Source organism: Gymnoscopelus microlampas (genome assembly GCF_963454915.1).
Source record: "Gymnoscopelus microlampas genome assembly, chromosome: 2".
Taxonomy (NCBI): Eukaryota; Metazoa; Chordata; class Actinopteri; order Myctophiformes; family Myctophidae; genus Gymnoscopelus; species Gymnoscopelus microlampas.
The window spans coordinates 50,324,415-50,346,870 of record NC_139939.1 but is presented as its reverse complement, the minus strand read 5'-3'; the positions used below and the strand labels follow the sequence as shown (position 1 = coordinate 50,346,870).

General features: G+C 41.3%; 1 protein-coding gene across 2 annotated transcripts in view; it reads left to right on the top strand.

Annotated features, from left to right (window-relative positions):
- Positions 1-22,456, top strand: part of rptor (regulatory associated protein of MTOR, complex 1) — a 256,743-nt gene that overhangs the window by 131,261 nt on the left and 103,026 nt on the right. For both annotated transcript variants that reach the window (XM_084044061.1, XM_084044060.1), the window contains exons 8-10: positions 6,025-6,084; positions 17,215-17,315; positions 19,045-19,189. In XM_084044061.1, coding sequence (XP_083900187.1) covers positions 6,025-6,084; positions 17,215-17,315; positions 19,045-19,189 — 306 coding nt within the window. The remainder of the gene's footprint in view (positions 1-6,024; positions 6,085-17,214; positions 17,316-19,044; positions 19,190-22,456) is intronic.

Sequence of the window (22,456 nt, the reverse complement as noted above, 5' to 3'; positions counted from 1 at the left end):
GATTTGAGTTAAAAATGTTCGCTTTAAAAATATATATATTCAGAAGATTTGCACACATTTTCACGATTTTTCAAAAATAGCAGATCTACAAGCTCATAGCGCGGCACTCGGTGCCGCGCTATGAGCTTGTAGATCTGCTATTTTTGAATAGCCCAAAGTGTAAAATAATGCTTTTTTTGCTCAAATAAAAAAAATGACACAGATGCGTTCCTGGTCTTAATGGGTTAAAAACCATCATTCCCTCTCTCTCTCGGTTTCAATAACTATCTGTCTCTCTCCCCTCCGTATCTCCTGTACTCTATCCTCTGCCGTATTTCTCCGGTTCTCTCAGCACCTCCCTATCTCGTTCTCTACCTTTGCTTGGTGGAAATCGATCTGTCCCTGCGTAGGCCTGGTTGAGTGGGAACTCACTCTAGCTGATGCAGTCTTCTGCTCTTCTGATCTTTGTTCTGTTTATTCCAACCTGTGTGTCTCTTAAGTCTAGACCTGTAATTAATAATAAACAGTGTTTATGTCTAGGGTTGTGTCGTGCAGAAACCACTGATAGAAATGGAAGACAAAAGTTTTGTTATTTGCTAAGTACTACAGTATACAGGTTGCACATGATTTCTCCTCTGCAGTTACGACAACTTTCAAATTCCTCGATTCCCGCCAGGCCGCCCCTGGAACCAGAGTATTCTAAAATAAAGAAATACATCACATGGATGCAACTGGGACGCATCATCAGTGTTGTAGCCTGGGGTCATAGGCTGTTTCGGGTCTCGCAACATACAACATACACCCTCGCCCAGGTGACCCAGCCAGGGTTGATCAAGCCCCGACTTACGTCCCAGTAGCACCCACGGTCAGCCCTATAGGGAAAGACAGGGCAGTCTGCTTCTCCGGAAGTACTCTGCCGGGACTCGGGGAGGCTCTGGCACGTGGAGGGACTAGGCTCTGTGGGTTGTCTCCTGGCCGGGCTCCTCCTTCGTCTCACCAGGTCCAGGACCTGAGCGCTGCGCCAGATCAGGTGCACCGCCCCGATCCAAACATTTCCTTCTGGCGTGATGGTTCCTTGGGCCGATACCACTAGATTGGGCCGTCTAATGGTATTAGCTCCGCTTGCGGTACGCTGGAATGGAATGGCCCTCCTAAAGGCCTAACCGCGGGTTTGTTGGGCTTCTTCCTCACAGAAGACACAGCATGGGGCGCTAACCCATACTGCTCCCGGGAATAAAAAATAAAAATAATAAAAATAATAATAAAATAATAATGTCATTAAATCATAAACATTTAAGATAACGGACGACATAACCCATTTTCAACCTATCTTCATATAATTGGTCATTGCTAATGCTCATGATAAAATGGTAAAAATAAAATCTACTCGGTCTGTATCTCATAGGAGGGCTGTGGGCTGTGGACCCTTAAGAAACCGCCTACCACTGACATCACCGTTTCAAACAAGATTTACATTTTGGCTATCTAAACAATGTATCTATCTAATAATAGAAGCCAAGCAATGGCTTCTATTCTAGCATGCTACTTCTCCAGGAATATAAAGCCTGCAGTTTCTTATTAGCTTGGATTCCCCATTGATGACGTCACTGGTAGGCGGGTTTCTGTTAATGTCCACAGCCCTCCTCTGAGTGAGACTCAGACAAAGTAGACGAAAATGGTGCCATAATATTATAATGACCATTAGTGAGGACCATTTATATGAAGAGAGGTTGAAAATGGGTGAAGTCGTCCTTTAACTTACCTATTTAAAGGACTAGTTCACCCAAAAAATGGGTGGCTGCTCAGTAGGAGACTCTACCGGTCATCAAATTATTGGCTTAGGAATGCCGCGACAAAAACAAAACAATCTCCATGAATTCAAGGCTTCATGGGGTGTGTAATTGATAGAAAATAAGTATTTTTTGTGGTAAACTACTCCTTTAACCCATTGAGACCTGGAACGCATCTGTGTCATTTTTAGATTTGAGCTAAAAAGCATTATTTTACACTTTGGTTATTCAAAAATAGCAGATCTACAAGCTCATAGCGCGGCACCGAGTGCCGCGCTATGAGCTTGTAGATCTGCTATTTTTGAAAAATCTTGAAAATGTGTGCACATCTTTGAATATATATATTTTTAAAGCAAACATTTTTAACTCAAATCTTTGCTTTCTCGGGGTCCCTGGAACAACATATTTTGAGATGGGGGTCCGCGGCCAAATACATATAATTTTGGGGGGTCCTTGACATGAAAAAGATTGAGAACCACTGATATAGAAACATACGTTTTTCAGAATACTGTTGCGATTTAGGAGACATGTAGAATCGGCTTCAGGTCTTCTTAATGGGTTAACTGATAACGATATGTATCATAAATAGGAAATTAGTTGCGACTAGGTTTAGGGAGAAGTTCCCAAGGTGCATCACATGGTGTTTTACAAGGCGTGAGACTTTGGGCATAGTGACTGTGTAGACGTTCAGAGCAACCTGAACCTGTGCACACACACAGTGAGCTCTCTCTCTCTCTCTCTAACGCTCTGTCTACCCGTCTCTGTGTGATAATGTACTGTTCTGTTCCTCAACAGAACATTATGTTATTCTGGGTGCCATATGAAATGTCAATACGCAAGAAGAACAGGCAGGGACTTCATATACTTGTAACACCATATGGCACAGTGCTGAAGCTGTTTTACATCCACTGACCAGAGTGGCCAAAATGTCCAAAAAACTCATCAGTGACTATCACTATTTTCAAAGTGATTTAAACAAATCTTCTATACATTGTTTAGTTACTTGTCCAGATGTCTGTTATTGCAGAAAATGACTGACCACAGGTGACATTTACCAGCACATGGCTGGAGGTATTGCAGGTGGTCCCTGGCCATGCATTAACTCATTCTCTGCCAATAACGCATATATGCGTTTTTAGAAAGAAAAAAAAAAAGACCAAGGAGATATGATTTTTCGAAGATAGACTCCTATCCACTTCCTTGTTAACTTAAAACTTAAAAATTCTGTATCTCGGCTCCTGAGTACTTTTTTAATTTCAATGAAAAATCTCTGGCAGACAACAGCAAAAAATCTTAAATAATTCAAGCAGTTTAAGTGTTAAAAAAAAAAAAAAAGTTTTACTTTTAATAACTTACAGGAGTTCTTACTGTATTGTGTGTGTGTGTGTGTGTGTGTGTGTGTGTGTGTGTGTGTGTGTGTGTGTGTGTGTGTGTGATATGAAATGTGAGCATACCATAATCACAGTAATCCTTAATCATATTCCATCATATTCAAACAAAATCACTGTATTTTATTAGATATTATATTGATATTATAGCTATTTTCTCCTGCTCCCGGCGGTGCATGAACCCCCCACCACTATTGTGTGGGGTGGGTCTATTAGGACCCACCACGCACAATAGTGGTGGTCCCCACTCCCCAGGTTGCTCTTAGTCAGGATGGTGGTCCCTGGGTCAAAATCAGTTGAAAACCCCTGGTTTATGTTAATATCCCACCATGCCCATTTTTCTGGGGTTTACTGAAGGCCTGTTGGCTTATCTCAAAGGGCAGGTGGACTGAATTAATGTGGAGTTTGGAAGGTAATTCTTCGTTGACCTCATCAGTTCTGATATATGAATATATTAAGTCTGATGTCATGTCATGTTGTACAATGGACTACTTGTGTTTTTGCTTTCTTTAGTGTCTGAGGTTTGACAGACCCACACACAAACAGGAACCTGCTTATACCCAGGGGGCAACCCCCCCCTTTTTTTGGAAACCTGCATTTGCCCTGCCATCAAAGGTTGGCCACCAGAAATAATATCTATGACCCAGTAGGATCACAACCTATATGGACAACCCGGTCAATTTTTTGCTGGAAATCCAATATGGCCGCCTCAATATTGGCCCCTATCAGAAAATAGCTTTGGCGATAACTTTTGAACCAGATGGGCTAGAAATGCAAACTTGGTGTCTATTTCATGGTTTCATGCTACTTAGGAGGCCGTTGCCAGGGACTGGAGACACGATGCAGCAGGATCAGTGCAACACGTGACAACAGTGATGGTGAATAGCATTGTACCATAGTATCATTGGCTTTAGAAGCAGGCAAGACAGCACCATAGAGGTCAAAATGAACCTTTTGTAGGCAACCTCAAATCCGCTTTTACTCTGTTTGTCACTAAGTAGTCTATATTTTGTTATGTTACTTGAATGCATACCACTATGTTAATTTGTATAGCCCTAAAGTTGAAGTTTTTGGCAAGTCTTGGAGTGTGCATGTGTCTGTTTATATTATAGTTAGTTTATTAAAATGATACATAAGATACATTGTGGGCTTTTTCTCAGATTTTTCACTGCAATCACCCCCACAACTATAGATAGAATCTGAGCAAAAATGTAATACCATACATTATTTATGACTGCAGCCATATTGACAACATAGAAATGAAAGCTCAAACTGACCAAATGTGTTCATATTGCTTAAAAAGCAGACTTTTTGCCATAACAGTTAGCTGTCACTGTAAAGGTCATAGTAAAACTCATTTTCGGGTGGCGTCCATCTTGGAAATATGCAAAGTAAAGGTCCAGACACACCTAATCATAAAAATAAGTATTCCATTGAGTTTCTCATGCTCTGAAACCATGAAATAGACACCAAGTTTGCATTTCTAGCCCATCTGGTTCAAAAGTTATCGCCAAAGCTATTTTCTGATAGGGGCCAATATTGAGGCGGCCATATTGGATTTCCAGCAAAACCCATATAGGTTGTGATCCTACTGGGTCATAGATATTATTTCTGGTGGCCAACCTTTGATGGCAGGGCAAATGCAGCACACCCCCCTTTGCCCCCTGGGTATTACTGTACAAAACCACACACACCAAATACATGCTTGCATATCACACACACTTGTTTTTTTTTTGTCCTGGTGAGCGTGAGTTCTACCGAACCCTGAGCAGTGCTGTAGCATGCCTGTCTCCACCTGTCAGAGTTAAAGGGGAATTTTGGGCCACGGTTTCCTTATCTTTTCTATGATATGATATCTTAGCTTATCTTGGCGCACGTTTTAAGCTGTGGCGGACCCGGGATGGAGTTAAAAAAGGTTTCTACTGTACCATTCATCCTAAGATATCATAATATAATAGAAAAGGTAAGAAAACCGTGGTCCAAAATTCCCCTTTACCCCTTTAAGACCTGGGACGCATATGTGTCACTTTTTGATTTGAGCTAAAAAGCATTATTTTACACTTTGGCTATTCAAAAATAGCAGATATACAAGCTCGTAGCGCGGCACCGAGTGCCGCGCTACGAGCTTGTAGATCTGCTATTTTTTTTAAATCGTGAAAATATGTGCAAATCTTTGAATATATATTGTATTAAATGTAACATTTTAACTCAAATCTTTGCTTCTGGGGGTCCCTGGAACTAAATATTTTGAGATGGGGGTCGGCGGCCAAATACATATAATTCTGGGTGTCCTTGACATGAAAAGGTTTGAGCACCACTGATACAGAAACATACGTTTATCAGAAAACTGTTGGGATTTAGAAGACATTTTGCAGAATCAGCCTCAGGTCTTAATGGGTTAACCATGCACAGTAAACAATAACATTGCAACACACATTTAAGAAATATGAGCGACTGATTCTTCATAGACCCGGCCCTCTTTGTTTCCCATTCATTGGCAGTCTGAATGCATTCGTCTTCGCTTCAGGTTTTGGAATAGTTCCATGTCTGAACTGAAGATATTCCTTCCAAGCCTGAACCGAAGACGAATGCCTTTAGACTGCCAATGAATAGTAGCTATGTATGAGTTAGAAGAACCCTAAATAGTCCAAGGACATGTTGCTTAGCAGCCCAGACTTTTCAAACTGCATTTATCTGTATCTTTTTCTTTTTTTCCTTTTTCTTTTTTTCCGGTTCATTTTGTGTTCCCCCTTCATCAAAGGGTTATATTATAGTGTGTTTGTTTTGCTTTTATTAATGCCATTCCACACGTTTTGTGTGTATGTGTGTGTGTGTGTGTGTGTGTGTGTGTGTGTGTGTTTCTCCAGGTTTTGTATGCAGAAGAGTGCCAAACTGGTACCAGGTGTGACGCTAGACCTCATTGAAAAGTAAGTGCTTCGCCATAGCGCTCTGTACTCTGTTCCTCTTTGTGTTTCCATTTTTCTCTTGTTGGAGTGCTCCCTCAGATAGTAATTACCCTCTCTCAATCTCTCTCTCTATCTCTCTCTCTCTCTCTCTCTCTCCATCTCTCTCTCACCCAGTTCACCCTCTGTTGTTTTCAATCCTCTAGGCATAATGCTCTCTCTCCCTTTTTGCCTCTCCCCACACAGCCTGTGTAGCAGTTAGAATGTGGCAGATTTAACGCTGTACTTTTCTTCAATAACCCATTGAGACCTGAAGCCGATTCTACATGTCTCCTAAATCCCAACAGTTTTCTGAAAAACGTATGTTTCTCTATCAGTGGTGCTCAATCTTTTTCATGTCAAGGACCCCCAAAATTATATGTATTTGGCCGCCGATCCCCATCAAAATATGTTGTTCCACGGACCCCCAGAAGCAAAGATTTGAGTTAAAAATGTTTGCTTTAAAAATATATATATATTCAACGATTTCCACACATTTTCACACATTTTCAAAAATAGCAGATCTACAAGCTCGTAGCGCGGCACTCGGTGCCGCGCTATGAGCTTGTATATCTGCTATTTTTGAATAGCCCAAAGTGTAAAATAATGCTTTTTAGCTCAAATCTAAAAATGAGACAGTTCCAGGTCTTAATGGGATAAAAGCACTTATTTCTTCTCGGCTGTGCCGGCCGTGCCACTGAGTACAGAACATCTCTTGCTCTTAGGCACAACACAGTCACAGATTGATATTTTGTACTCAATATCGATGTCATGGGCTTAAAGTTTTGAGCTGTTTCTCAGAACATTTGGAGGCGGCTTTTTCTCGTTCTTTTGTTGTCTTGCATTGCGGAGGTACTGTACTGTAAGTGAAAGGATTTACATAAAACACGTCTGTTGATCACACTCGGAATTGCAGCTAACGAACTGAAGTTCAGATGTGATTATTACATTTCAGCATCAGGAGAGAGAGAAAAAGGCGTCAGTCCGAAAGTAGTTTGCGGTGTCGAGAGTTTAGAAATTGAATAGTTTTACATTATTACATATTATGTTTCAGCAAGGCTTTTTTTAAATGACTTTTATTCCTATGCCCATTATTAATTCATTAAGACCTGGAACGCATCTGTGTAATTTTTTGATTTGAGCTAAAAAAAAAGCATTCTTTTACACTTTGGCTATTGAAAAATAGCAGATATACAAGCTCGTAGCGCGGCACCGAGTGCCGCGCTACGAGCTTGTAGATCTGCTATTTTTCTTTTTTAATCGTGAAAATGTGTGCAAATCTTTGAATATCTATATTGTTTTAAAGCTTTGTTGTTTCAAATCTTTGCTTCTGGGGGGTCCCTGGAACAACATATTTTTAGATGGGGGGGGTCGGCGGACAAATACATATCATTTTGGGGGGTCCTTGACATGAAAACGTTCGAGAACCACTGATTATAGAAACATACGTTTTTCAGAATACCGTTGGGCTTTAGAAGACATTTTGTAGAATCGGCTTCATCAGGTCTTAATGGGTTAATAGTCTAAAGCTGCGCTCTCCTGTGTCTCACAGAGAGGCACTTGTGTGCATGTACACACACACACACACACACACACGCACACACGCACATTATCTTATATTTGTAAGTTGAGAACACAGCAGTGTCCTCCTCAAGAGGTTAATTAGTGTTTGGCTGAAGGCTTGTGCCACTCTGAATGAGCTCAGTCTGCTGTAGTGTGCGTGTTGCATAGTGTGACTTGGTCTGTTTTTTTCCCTTCTTTTTTTTTTTACCAGTACAAGGAGGGGCTCATCATCACTGCGTCACTGTGGGACCAGTGACGCAAGCAGATGAACATTTTATGTGTCCTCTCTCTTTGGTCTGCAGCCTCTCTTATCTCTCGCTACCACTGTACATTTGCAAGTTCTAGGATTCTGTCCAGAGTTTACTTACCGAGTGTGCCCTACTTTTCCCTCTGTGCACCTTTCTTCAAACGTGTTCACTCCTCAAAGCAGCTCACTCATTATTGTCTCCGCCAGACCGAAGGCATGGCGAGAGAGTATGTTTTACCCTCCGTCTGTCCGTCCGTCCGTGTGTGTGTCCGTCCTGTCTGTGTGTTAGCAGCTAATCTCCGGCACCGTTGGCCCGGTCGCTCCGAAACTGTGCACACACACTCCCTGGATGCCAATTCAGAACCTCTGCCCCATTTTTTTCACATGGGCCTGTTATAGCGCCACCAGGAGGCCGATTTGTGCAAAACCCATTTTTTAACATTACTCCTACAGATTTTATCCAAACGTCATGCAAATCGGTACACAGTATCTCTATAGTCATGTGATCAACACGGATCTGTTCGATTTCCCATATTCCATCCTCATTGCCTATGGTTGGCTTCCAAAGTTTGCAGGATTGGTCCGTTTTGAACAAAAAGCCTCAAACTATGCACGCAGCTTTCGATTTCCGTGAAATTTCACACGCACATTCCCACTAGGCTGAGGAAGAAATGCCACCCTTTTCACATTGGCCTGTTATAGTGCCACCAGCAGGTCTAATTTAGCAAAACACATTTTTGGAACAAAATGCCTCAAATCATGAATGCAGTGTCTGATTGCCGTGAAAGACCTAAGAATAAATGGCACCCTTTTCACATTGGCCTATTATAGCGCCACCAGGAGGCCAAAATAACCTACCTGACCTGGCGGAGACCTGTGCTCCGAGGAGCACTTTTTCTAGTTTCTATTTATTTATTTTATAAATGAATATATACCCAATATAATATATACCCGCTATTGATTAATGGGTGACTGATAGTGTTCGTCCAACTCACACACAGTCACATCCTTTATGAAGTCACCTTTGTTAATTACATATATAAGATAGTTTTTTTGCAAACGTGTACAATTGAGTATTAAAGCAATAAGCCACAAGAGGTGTCAGTTTACCTTGTATTTTATAATGGCTGAGAGGCGTATTGAGGCGCGATGCGTCAGCGGAGGGCCTCCGACCCTCTCAGCCGTCAGTCCGTCGTTCCCAACGTTCATCGTTTCTTTATATTATTTAGTCATTTTTAATTGTCAGTTAATCAGTTCTAAACAGTTATAGTGGTCTATTTTGGTGGTTTATTGTCTGCCCTTCCAATCTGTGGAATATAGGCTGCAGCTCAAATGCAGTTCTATAGTGTTCCTGATTATAATCCGAAAGTGACAGTGTCAGTTGAAGAGATGGGGCACATTTTAACTGAAGAAGCTAAAATCTTTGACAGTTCTCAGACTTAGTACGTGAAGATAGTGTGTACTGCTAAAGTCCCCCCCCCTGCCCGTGGAACCACATCAGCCGCATCAAATCCTTCCCCAAGCCTTATAACCTCCCTTCCCCTCTCTCTCTCTCTGTCTTCCAGTTCTCTTTCCCATCTCTGAGGAGAAAAGAAAAAGAAATACCCAACAAAATAAAAAGAACTCTCGGTCAATGCCGTTGACCCCAAAAAAGCCTTGCGATGGAGTCTGGGTCTGTATGCAGGGAGTACATGACAGCCAGGCTTTTTCTCCATCCGCCACTGGGCACACAGTCTACTGCCTCTGATAAAATGGTGTCCTCGCCTACCCACTGTCGTGCCAGGCTGTCCACCTCAAACACACATTTGAAGCCTGCGTAGTGCGTACCGATAAGAAGACTCGATTCATGAGAGGCAGACAGTGTGGTTGGCATAGAGATCTCAGTGCTGGGAGTATTGGAACACTCTATCCATAAATTGGATTTATCTTAAGGTGTACATATTTGATACCAATACTTTTGTACTTTTACTCAAGTAAATTTTGAATTCCCGGACCTTTACTTGTAACAGAGTATTTCTAAATTACAGTATTGATACTTTTACTTACAGTAAGTTAAAAATGTGAGTACTTTTTCCACCACTGATTTTAGGGGGACCGTACCTATGTTCCCCGGGTCCTATGTTTCCCGCTCTCCCTAGGAAAGCGGGAAACATAGGACCCGGGGAACATAGGACCTAAACTAAACCTAACCTTAGTGGGGGAACATAGAACCCGGGGAACATAGGGATGAGTTGTTTAGTTTCAGCAGTCCCAAACTTGACCGCAGGGCAACATTTCCAGCGTGTCCAGCCTGTCCCTCTAGGCTGATGCTTACTATAAATATCTGTCTGTCCCTCTCTCTCTCTCTCTCTCTCTCTCTCTCAGTTCATTGTGTGCCCCAGCACTCATCCAGAGAGCCTAAGTGTTGACTCAGCTTAATGTTCCTCAGATTTAAATAATGGAGTTTGGTTCCCAGAGCCTCATAAAAGAAAGAATGTCTCTAAACTCATTTACCTGCTCACTCCTCCTGTCTCCGTGATGCCACCACGCTCGCCATCTAACCCTTTAAGACCTGGAACGCATCTGTGTCATTTTTAAGATTTCTTTGGGCTATTCAAAAATAGCAGATATACAAGCTCATAGCGCGGCACCGAGTGCCGCGCTATGAGCTTGTAGATCTGCTATTTTTTGAAAAATCTTGAACATTTGTGAAAATCTTTGAATATATATATATATACATATTTTTAAAGCGAACATTTGTTACTCAAATCTTTGCTTCTGGGGGATTCTACATGTCTTTTAAATCCTAACAGTTTTTTTAAAACAAATGATGTTGCTATAACCAGTGGTTCTCCAACTTTTTCATGTCAAGGACCCCCAAAATTTTATGAATTTTGGCCGCGGACTCCCATCTCAAAATATTTTGTTCCAGGGACCCCCCCAGAAGTTGTAACGAAGTTAAAAAAGATCGCTATGGAAAAAATAGATAATTCAAAGATTTGCACACATTTTCACGATTTTTTTCAAAAAAAATTGCAGATATACAAGCTCATAGCGCTGCACTCGGTGCCGCGCTATGAGCTTGTATATCTGCTATTTTTGAATAACCCAAATAAATCTTAAAATGACACACGGATGCGTTCTCGTTCTGAAAGGGTTAACATGGTTCTACAGTCTGCACTGTATGCATTTATAAATTAGATACACACACACACCGCCGCCACGATCTGGTGAATTCAGACCGTCTTCTGGATGGTTGTATTGTATGGTATCTACCAGTCTGAGTCTAAAGATAGATTCGAGAGAGTCGTGCTAACCTTGTTGAATGCCTACGGCTGTCTTCTCTGCCAAGCTGTCTGAGTTATCCCATTAAGACCTGGAACTGTGTCATTTTTAGATTTGAGCTAAAAAGGCATTATTTTACACTTTGGGTTATTCAAAAATAGCAGATATACAAGCTCGTAGCGCGGCACCGAGTGCCGCGCTACGAGCTTGTAGATCTGCTATTTTTGAAAAATCGTGAAAATGTGTGCAAATCTTCTGAATATATGTATATTTTTAAAGCGAACATTTTTAACTCAAATCTTTGCTTCTGGGGGTCCCTGGAACAAAATATTTTGATGGGGGTCCGCGGCCAAATACATATAATTTTAGGGGTCCTTGACATGAAAAAGATTGAGCACCACTGATATAGAAACACACGTTTTTCAGAAAACTGTTGAGATTTAGGAGACGTGTAGCATCGGCTTCAGGTCTCAATGGGTTATGCAATGCTGTAAACTCAAGCGTCATTATTTTGGTGTTTGTGTGAGTGGGTATAGGTGCTGTGAGAGCGTGAACACGCATATATACTGTATGCTTTGTATGCGGGTGAGCGTTGGTGTTCATATGGGGGTACGTGATGGTTGTGACAAATGGTAGTATAGTACTACAGTATAGGAAGAATTTCATATTCGCTGAACACAAGCAGTGAGTGTGTTTTCCTGGTCATGCAAATAAAGTAAAGCTATATACTGTATATATATATATATATATATATATATATATATATATATATATATATATATATAATATATATACAGTATGTCGGTGCTGTCAAGCGGAAACCTTCTTCATATTTCTCCATATTTCAATTTGTACGCTTTTTCGTAAACTAATGCCGTACAAGAGTGTCGCACACAAGAAGTGAAAATAGCAGATCTACAAGCTCACAACATGAGCTTATAGATCGGCTATTTTTGAGTGGTGCCAACCACTCCTACATTTGACTTTGTCCGTATGTCCGTCCGTCCGTATGTTTGAGCACGACTGATTGGTCAAGCTTCACGTGACACGTGACAATATGTTGTCACGTGTCACGTGACAACATATTGTTGCTGATTGCAACACAAGGATGCAACCAGTTACACTTTCAAAGGCACCACTCTTCACACTGGGTGTGATTTTTACTATTTTGAATAGTTTTTAAAATAATAAGAATATGGACATACAAGTTTTCCACCCGACTGCGATGATATATCATTTATATATACACAGACACACATACACACACACACATTTTAATTGAGAAATACAACAAAATTCAACAAAAAAACTAGCAGACACAAACGCAGTCAAAAATAACAAGACAAAACATACCCTCACATTCCACCCACCCACCCAGCTCAGTCTGTCCCTGACAGCCCTACAGTTGGTGGGGGTGAGGGAGGGTGAGAGGAACATTCTATCCCATCCATTTTTTCCCCCCTCTGTTTGTTATAAAAAATCTATTGCATAACCCAGTATGCCGTCTGTCTCACAATCCCCCTCTCTCTCTCTCTCTCTCTCTCTCTCGTTGCCACACGTAACCGGCACCATTTTTTGACACAATGCCATTGTGAGACGATCACGACTACCCCTCATGTCTGAATATAGCCTAGCCACACATACCTTTCGCAGAATTAAGTTTTCAGAATCCCTATACTTCTATAAAGAGTACTTCCCCTCAGTGTCGGGATGCCAGCATCCCAGTTTCAGAATGATTCCGGTTGCGTAACCCATTAAGACCTGAAGCCAATTCTACAAAATGTCTTCTAAATCCCTGAAAAAAACATGTTTCTATATCAGTGGTGCTCAATCTTTTTCATGTCAAGGACCCCCAAATGTATATGTATTTGGCCGCGGATTCCCATCTCAAAATATTTTGTTCCAGGGACTATATCATATTTCAGTAAGTATGATGCATATTTGCATTCTTTGGCCGGTTGTGTTATTTGTTCAGAACCATGATAAGAATGACTGTTGCAGTGGAATCAGCTGATGTCTTCTCTCCGTATGTAAGAGATGTATGTCTTTTGTTCCAGAAGCAAAGATTTGAGTTAAAAATGTTCGCTTTAAAAATACTGTATGTACAAAGATTTGCACACATTTTCACGATTTTTCAAAAATAGCAGATCTACAAGCTCATAGCGCGGCACTCGGTGCCGCGCTATGAGCTTGTATATCTGCTATTTTTGAATAGCCCAAAGTGTAAAATAATGCTTTTTTTTTTTTGCTCTAATCTAAAAATGACACAGATGCGTTCCAGGTCTCAATGGGATAATACAGTAGCTACCAAGTTATCCATCCGTCTATGTATCTGTCCACACACCCACCCACCCATGCGTACGTGTTTGTCCATCCGTCTGTATACACATCCATTCATTTGTATCCATCCATCCATCTCTACATCTATCTGTCATCCATCCCTCCAGCGAACAAGTGTTTTTTTCTCTTCTAGACAGAATATTACGCCAACAAATTGAGCAGATGAAAGGCTTAGAGAAGAGCCTTAGAGTGTTCCTTCTAAGTAGTCACTAGCCAAACATCTTTGGCAGACACACGTAGTACTGAGAAGCCGGCAATGGTGGAAGAAGTACTCTTTTTGTATTATTTATTACATTTCTTTTTTACTTTTACAAGTATACTGTACTGTAAGTCCCATGAATCAAAATCTACAAAGTTACTTGTAACTAAGTTTTTTCCCGAATAATTGTAGTGGAGTACAATATTTACCTCCTGAGATGTAGTGGAGTAGAAGTGTAAAGTATTGAAAATATTTACATACTCAAGTAAAGTACAAAACTTAATTGCTTAATTCATTAAGACCTGAAGCCGATTCTACAAATGTCTTCTAAATCCCAACAGTTTTCTGTATCAGTGCTGCTCAAACTTTTTCATGTCAAGGACCCCCCAAAATGATATATATTTGGCCGCGGACCCCCATCTCAAAATATTTTGTTCCAGGGACCCCCCCAGAAGCAAAGATTGTTCGCTTTAAAACAATATATTCAAAGATTTGCACACATTTTCACGTTTTTTTTTCAAAAATAGCAGATCTACAAGCTCGTAGCGCGGCACTCGGTGCCGCGCTATGAGCTTGTAGATCTGCTATTTTTGAATAGCCAAAAGTGTAAAATAATGCTTTTTTAGCTCAAATCAAAAAATGACACAGATGCGTTCCAGGTCTAAATGGGTTAAGTAGAGTACTAAGTAGAGTACTTGAGTAAATGTAATTTCCACCACCGGTAATAGGCATTCACCTGCCAGGAATGGGACTCAACAGCTGCAGCAAGAGATTGTTTTGTTGCTTTGAGTTAGTGTAGCTAATGGTGTCTGTTGAGGACTGTGAATGTACTATCACTTGTATTTTGGCACAAGCCATTATAAACTACTAGGCTATCCGCTGGTGGTTGGAGGTTTATGGCGTGATTGTTCTACAGGCACGGACAGCTGCTGACAAGAGTTCTTTTTCTGAAATTTTGACTGTACCCAACGCGCGCGCACACACACACGCACACACACACACACACACACACACACACACACACACACACACACACACACACACACACACACACACACACACACACACACACACACACACACACGCACACACTTGTCATTTCTCAATGTGTGTGGTAGTATGTTTATTGGTGGACTTTATTAATACATGGCAGCTTTTCCACTTAAAGGTGGTGTAAGTGATAGGTTTTTAGTTAAAGCTCTATATTATGATAGTAATAATTGCTATGTAGTGTCTGTTTAATAACAGGGGTCTCTCCCCGTCTCACCAGCAGAAGATACATTTCCAGGTGTGTTGCCATTTACACCCAATCAGGAGAGAGACTACCTATTTATCAGCATATATTTTATCGTGTTCCAGTTCCAATGTGTCTGCTCACTCCTTTGTGTCATCACTTCCAATTCTATGGCAATGATTGCTATCAGAAATAGAGATATTTAACCCTTCATACTGTATATTTAATCCCAACTACACTGTCTGCCTATCCTGAATCCAGTCTTCTTATCGGTACGCAGGCTTCAATTGTGTGTTTGAGGTGGACAGCCTGTCACCCAGCCCTACAGCATTCTTGTGCATGCGACGTGCATGCGTACGTGTGCATGCTCAATGCTCAAAGGGTTGTGGAAATCCATTTATTGCATTTGCTGGGCACCCCTCATCATCATCATCATCACCCCTTCGTATCCAGGAGCTATTGATTTTTACCTCTGTATAAGAGCTGTCAGGGTGTCATTAGTCTCTCTCTCTCTCTCTCTCTCTCTCTCTCTCTCTCTCTCTCTCTCTCTCTCTCAGCAGATGAAGATTCATCTTTCAGTCATTTCTTCTGGTTTCTATCCTTCCTTTTTTTTTTATCTCTTCCCCTATTCTCAACTATATGCTCCTGTTTTTGCCTATAAGACCTGGTACGCATCTGTGTCACTTTAGATTTATTTGGCTATTCAAAAATAGCAGATCTACAAGCTCATAGCGCGGCACCGAGTGCCGCGCTATGAGCTGGCAGATCTGCTATTTTTGAAAAACCTTGGAGAAAAAAAATGTTTTAGATTTTTTTTTCAAAAAAGAGTTAGGATTTAGAAAACATTTTTAAGAATCACCTCAGGTCTTAACTCATTATCTGCCACGTTTTTGAGAATTTAGCTATTGTTTTTGGCAAAAAAAATATTTTTTACAAAAAAAACATTTCTAAAATTATTCTTTATTTTTGGGGTTTTTCCGTTTTTCCGTTCGTCCAGGAGAACCAGGAGATAACATTTTCCCAAAAGTTGCTGCTCCATTCACTTCAATGTTAAACAATAAACGGAAAAAAAAAATAACATTTTTTCTAAGTACTAGCTTAGAAAACACTGGCAGTCTGTGGGGGTAAAACAAAAAACTCTGTCAGTTTAAGAGTTAATGGGTTAATGTACAGTACTATAATGTTCGCCACAACCACAACCTTAGACTTATATCTTCTGGTGCTTTCACAGTGTTCATTAGAAGTAAGGAAAGCCAGGGTGTTCCCAAGGTGTTTTTTTCCCCGTGGCATCATGGTGATTACCATCAATGCCGTTCTGCCTGCGTTCTGCCTGGAACAAAATCCGCCGTGCTCATTTCCATGCCTCTCTCTTAGAATTAGGCGCAGATGGGCTTTTCGTGAATCTCAAATCCTCCTCATAAAAAGTCTAGATGATGTGCTGGTGGCTGTTCCAGTCACGCTTTACTCAGAAGCCTATATACCCTAACGTCTTCATCCAGTGTAGCTTCCACACATGTTTCCTCACCACCACCGTGGTGAGAACAAGTGGAAAAAGTACTCAAATGTTTTACTTACAGTAAGTAAAAGTATCAATACTGCAATGTAGAAGTACTTTGTTACAAGTTAAAAGTCCGGAATTCAAAATGTTACTTGAGTAAAAGTACAAAAGTATTGGCGTCAAAATATGCTTGAAGTACCAAAAGTAAAAGTACTAAAATGTTTGAAAATAGCAGATCTACAAGCTCACAACGCGTCGCATCGCGACGCGTTGTGAGCTTGTAGATCTGCTATTTTCAAATTGCCTATGTATAAAATAGAGCTAAAGTGGTTCATGTATGTTTCTTAATAGCATAATTTATGTCTGAAAAGTAACTAGTCACTAAAGTTTTCAAATAATTGTAGTTGAGTAAAAGCACAATATTTGCCTCTGAGATGTAGTGGAAGTAAAGAAGTAAAAGTACTGAAAATTGGAAATACTCCAGTGAAGTAAAAATTCCTCAAAAGTGTACTTATAAGTACAGTACTTGAGTAAATGTACTTAGTTACTTTACACCACTGGCGTACGGTGTCACTTATACCTCCGCCCGGTCTTCCCTCTCTCACGTGACTTTACTTTGAACATCGTCGTGTGGATCAGACACATCTCAAGATGTGTGGTTGATTAAAATAAAATTAGAGCGACAGATGCGCTCCGACTCCAACAGCTTTTTAATGGAGCCAGTATTGCTGACCCGGTGCCATCTGTCTCTTATTTGTTGTGTGGAACAGAATCCCTGGCAGACTAAACGACAGACGCACTCCTCTGGGAGAGCTCAACTGGATCTTCACAGCTATCACCGACACCATCGCCTGGAACGTGCTGCCCAGAGGTGAGGACTCGCACACGCACACGCATGCACATACACACACACACACGCATGCACACTAGGGCATTAACAGAATAATCGAATATTCGAATATTCGACTATCAAACCGACTATTCGACTATCAAACCACTATTCGATTATTCGATAAAAAAAAAAAAATCTTTTTTTTTTTTGATTTTTTTTTTTTTTAGTGGCTTTTCTGCAGCAGACACGCAGCTGTGAGCTCTGGTGTGACGTCAACTCGCATTCCTTGAGTCCAGTCATCAATGTCATTGAAAAAAAAAAAAAAAAAAAACTTTTTATTTTTTTTATTTTTTATTTTTTTATTATTTTATTTTTTATAATCAAATCGATTAATCGAATATTCGAATACTTATAGGTCGAATAATTCGAATACTAAAAATCACTATTCGTGAATGCCCTAATGCACACTAGGCCTGACCTCGAGTAGTCGACTAATTAGTCGCGGGGGGTCCAAGTCGACTGCGTGTCTCTTAGTCGAATCTAGTCGAGAAAAAAAAGGCCCTTTTTTTTTAAGGGCCAAAAATGTTTTTAATAGTTTTTGGGCCAAGTCTACACCTGCAACCACACGTAACTTCCACTTTATTCTTCTTATTCCTCGTCTTTGTATTGGTATTGTTTGTGTTGGAGCGCCTCAGTGCGGCTGCAGAGTTCATGTGCAACCTCTTCCAGAGAGAGATAGAGACACTAGAAACTCTGCTGGGGACACAAAACAAACTGTGTAGACTTGGCCCTTTGAAATAAAATGTATTTTGGCCCTTTTTTTTTGCATTAGTCGACTGCCAGTCGACTATTGGCAATTAGTCGCCAATTAGATTCGACTAAACAAATCCTTAGTTGGGGACAGGCCTAATGCACACACGCACGTGTGTGCGCGCACACACACACACACACACACACGCACACACACACAGTAGCAAGCATCCACAACGCAAGGTTGACCAGGTAACACCGCACCCACTTTATTTCTTGTCTGTGTCTCTAACTCTTTTGCATGCAATGCACCCACACACACACACACACTTACAGACTTCCCTCAGGAATGCCGTATCACAGTGACAATAGCAGCGTTGCTAACACTAACAAGTGTGTAAGGACCCCATTAAAATGAATTGGTGAATGCACTAAGCCAATGAAATGTCATCATTTGCTTTCACTAGACCCTCCAGAAAAATGCGATTATGCGATCGCAGAATTTACCGCATAATCAGCAAAATGGCACATAATTATGCAGGGGTAACGTTTTTTCAAAAAGGCTGCATCGCATAATATGCGATTCGCATCGCATATTTCCACATATTTTGCATATTTCGCAACTTCCTGCAATTTCACCGCATAAAATTGCAAAAAAAAAAACGCATATTTCATCGCAAAATCAAGGATTTTAGCCCGCATGATCAAGAGTTTTAGCCTGCGTTTTTCTCGAGGGTCTATTTTACATCCCCAATGGCCCTCTTCGTCTTCTTCTTCCCCCCCTGCTCTTGCTTTTAAGAGCATGTCACTGTTCAGCATGTTCTTCCACCCCCCCCCCCCCCAATCAGCTGTCTAGGTGATAGTTGAGCACACTTATTTCATAATATATTTTTCCTAATCAATTGGAATGTGTTCACTCCCATCTTCTGTCTCCTCCTATACCGGGTGAGTCGTTTCTCAGTGTCACTCTTTTCTCTCTCTCTTGCTGATCTCATGCACACTCTCCCTCTCTCTCTAGATTTGTTTCAGAAGTTGTTCCGTCAGGACCTGCTTGTGGCCAGCTTGTTTCGCAATTTCCTATTGGCCGAGAGGATTATGAGGTCTTACAATTGCACGCCGGTCAGCAGTCCGCGCCTGCCTCCTACATACATGCATGCCATGTGGTAAGGCCACTACATACACACGCACACACACACACACACACACACACACATACACGTTCCACACTGCACAGGTAAAACAGGGTAGATGGGTTACACGCAAGGCATCTAGAATATTAACCTATTTAGACCTGGAACGCATCTGTGTCACTTTTTCATTTGAGCAAAAAAAAGCATTATTTTACACATTGGGCTATTCAAAAATAGCAGATCTACAAGCTCGTAGCGCGGCACCGAGTGCCGCGCTATGAGCTTGTAGATCTGCTATTTTTGAAAAATCGTGAAAATGTGCGCAAATCTTTCAATATATATTGTTTAAAGCGAACATTTTTAACTCTATTCTTTGCTTCTGGGGGGTCCCTGGAACCAAACATTTTGAGATGGGGGTCTGTGGATAAATTCATATAATTTTGGGGGTCCTTGACATGAAAAGGTTTGAGCACCACTGATATAGAAACATACGTTTTTTCAGAAAACTGTCATTTGTAGAATCCCCCAGAAGCAAAGATTTGAGTTAAAATGTTCGCTTCAATATATATACATGTATATATATATTCAAAGATTTGCACAAAATGTCCACGATTTTTTCCCCAAAAATAGCCCAAAGAAATGTTGACACACAGAAGCCTTCCCGGTCTGAAAGGGTTAACAGTAATATTCTGTACACCCAGAATTTTTTATTGCGAGTCAGTTGCAATGCTTCACATTCCCTTAGACCTCGTTTGTCTCTCCCACACAGTCTCATTATTGGTATTATATTATATAAACACTCGCGATAGAGTGAGGAAAACTCCACATCGCCCATTGACTTTCACATAATACTCCACAGTGTGACAAACGCAACATTATCCATCTCCCTTTAGTTACACAAACAGTTCACCCACTATCTCTTGTACTTTTAACCCATTAAGAACTGAAGACGCATCTGTGTCATTTTTAGATTTGAGCTAAAAAAGCATTATTTTACACTTTTGCTATTCAAAAATAGCAGATATACAAGCTCGTAGCGCGGCACCGAGTGCCGCGCTACGAGCTTGTAGATCTGCAATTTTTTTTAAATCGTGAAAATGTGTGCAAATCTTTGAATATATATAGTTCTTTAGAGCGAACATTTTTTACTCAAATCGTTGCTTCTGGTGGTCCCTGGAACAACATTTTGAGTGGTCCTTGACATGAAAAAAGTTTGAGAACCAATGATATAGCAACATAATTAAAAAATCCCCTAGAAGCAAAGATTTGAGTTAAAAACGTTTGTTTAAAAAAATATATATATTCAAAGATTTGCACAAATGTTCACGGTTTTTCAAAAAATAGCAGATCTACAAGCTCATGGCGCGGCACTCGGTGCCGCGCCATGAGCTTGTATATCTGCTATTTTTGAATAGCCAAAGAAATCTAAAAATGACACGGATGCGTTCCAGGTCTTAAAGGGATAACAAATACCTCCCTCTATCCTACCCACTCATTAGCTGGCTTGTGTTGAAAGATACTCTCTCTCTCTCTCTCTCTCTCTCTCTCTCTCTCCCTCCCTCTGCCTGTGGAGAGCTACGTGTTGTTGTATAACTTCCCTGGCACCAGTAAATAAAAGTGATTCTCGCTGCAGGTGTCTATAAGCCGGGCAAGAGTCTCACTTTTCTCCTACAGGCTCATTATTTTAGAGTGTAGCTGAATTGGATTGTTTGCCATCAAATGTGCGGAAAGTGCCCTTTTGATGCAGCCACACACACACGCGCACACACACACACACACACACACGCACACACGCACACGCACACGCACACACACACACACACACACACACACGCACACGCACACGCACACGCACACGCACACACACACACACACACACACACACACACACACACACACACACACACACACACACACACACACACACACACGCGCGCACGCGCACACACACACACACACACACACTGGGGTTAGGAGAAAGGGGGGAGCACTTCTGGAGACCTAGAGAAAGATGGAGATGGATGAACAAAGACAGGGAGGACATTAAAAATGTGATGTGGCAGCAAAAGGAGGGCACATTGGATAGATGGATAAAGTTTGAAAAATCCAAAGTGTTTGTGGAGCAGGGGAGGAGAGGAGGCCACCTGGTACAAACAAGGGATTTGATGATTGATGTTTGTTCCCACACAGAAGCTGCCATTGATATTCAAATGGTTTTGGAATATAGGCGAGAGTTTGAGTGCGGTATGCCGTTCCCAAGCCAGTCATCAAGCCAGTTGTTTTGGGGGAGCTCTTTTTTTTGATTCACTCAACATAATGCGTATGAGCTGAGAGGTTTTACAACAAATGCACTTTTTAAAATCACTTGAAAACGAGGCAGGCCCTCACAGACAACGAGGCATTGAGGCTCATGAGGCACGCCCGAGCGAGCCTCGTGCAGTTTTGCCAGATTCTGTGAGAGAAACAAGCAACCAGGCCTAGGAAAGCAAGCCCAAAAGAAGCGACTATTTTAAACCTCGACTCTCACAAGCTGTGAAATGTTAGTGTGGCATGTTCCACAAGACAATAATAGAGCTTATGCTGGATTACAAATAAATAAAAAGAAGAGAAATAAATAAATTAAGAAGGTTAAAAAGAACAGGCAGGACACACATTCTAACCAGTAAAGAAAAACCTTAGTATCATTGGGCGATGTGTAAAAAAAGGGGGTTAATTGAGTCAGATTGTAGAAGGTATATCCATACATGAGTGCACTTATTTATGGAAGATATACCGATACAGGCAGCTGTGATGTTATTTGGGAGTGAGTTCCATAGGGAGGGGGCAGCTACTGAGAAGGCCTTTTCACCAATTGTTTGGCGCATGTTCTAGGACCTGGACCATCATGAAGTTGCCATCACGGGAGGGTATGGGAGGGGGCATGGTGGTAGAGGAGGTCAGAGGGAGCAAGGTAGTTGAGGGCCTTGTAGGTGCTGAGCAGTATTTTGAAATCTATTCTGTATTTTACTGGGAATCAATCAGTGAAGGCCATGGAGGACTGGTGTCATGGGGTTTCTGGGGTGGGTTCTGCCGAGTGGGCTGGCAATGGAAGTTTGCATAGCTCGGTAGTTTGTTGAGGACTTTTCGTAGTGGCGCCAAATAAGAGGCTATTGTAGTAGCCAGGTCTGGATGGTGATTAAGGCATGAATGCATGTTTCTACAGCAGTGTGTGACCAGTTCAGTGTGAGTTTGGGAATGGTTGATGGTATCAAAAGCAGCACTGAGGTCGATGAGGATGTTGATGATTCTGTGGTTGCACAA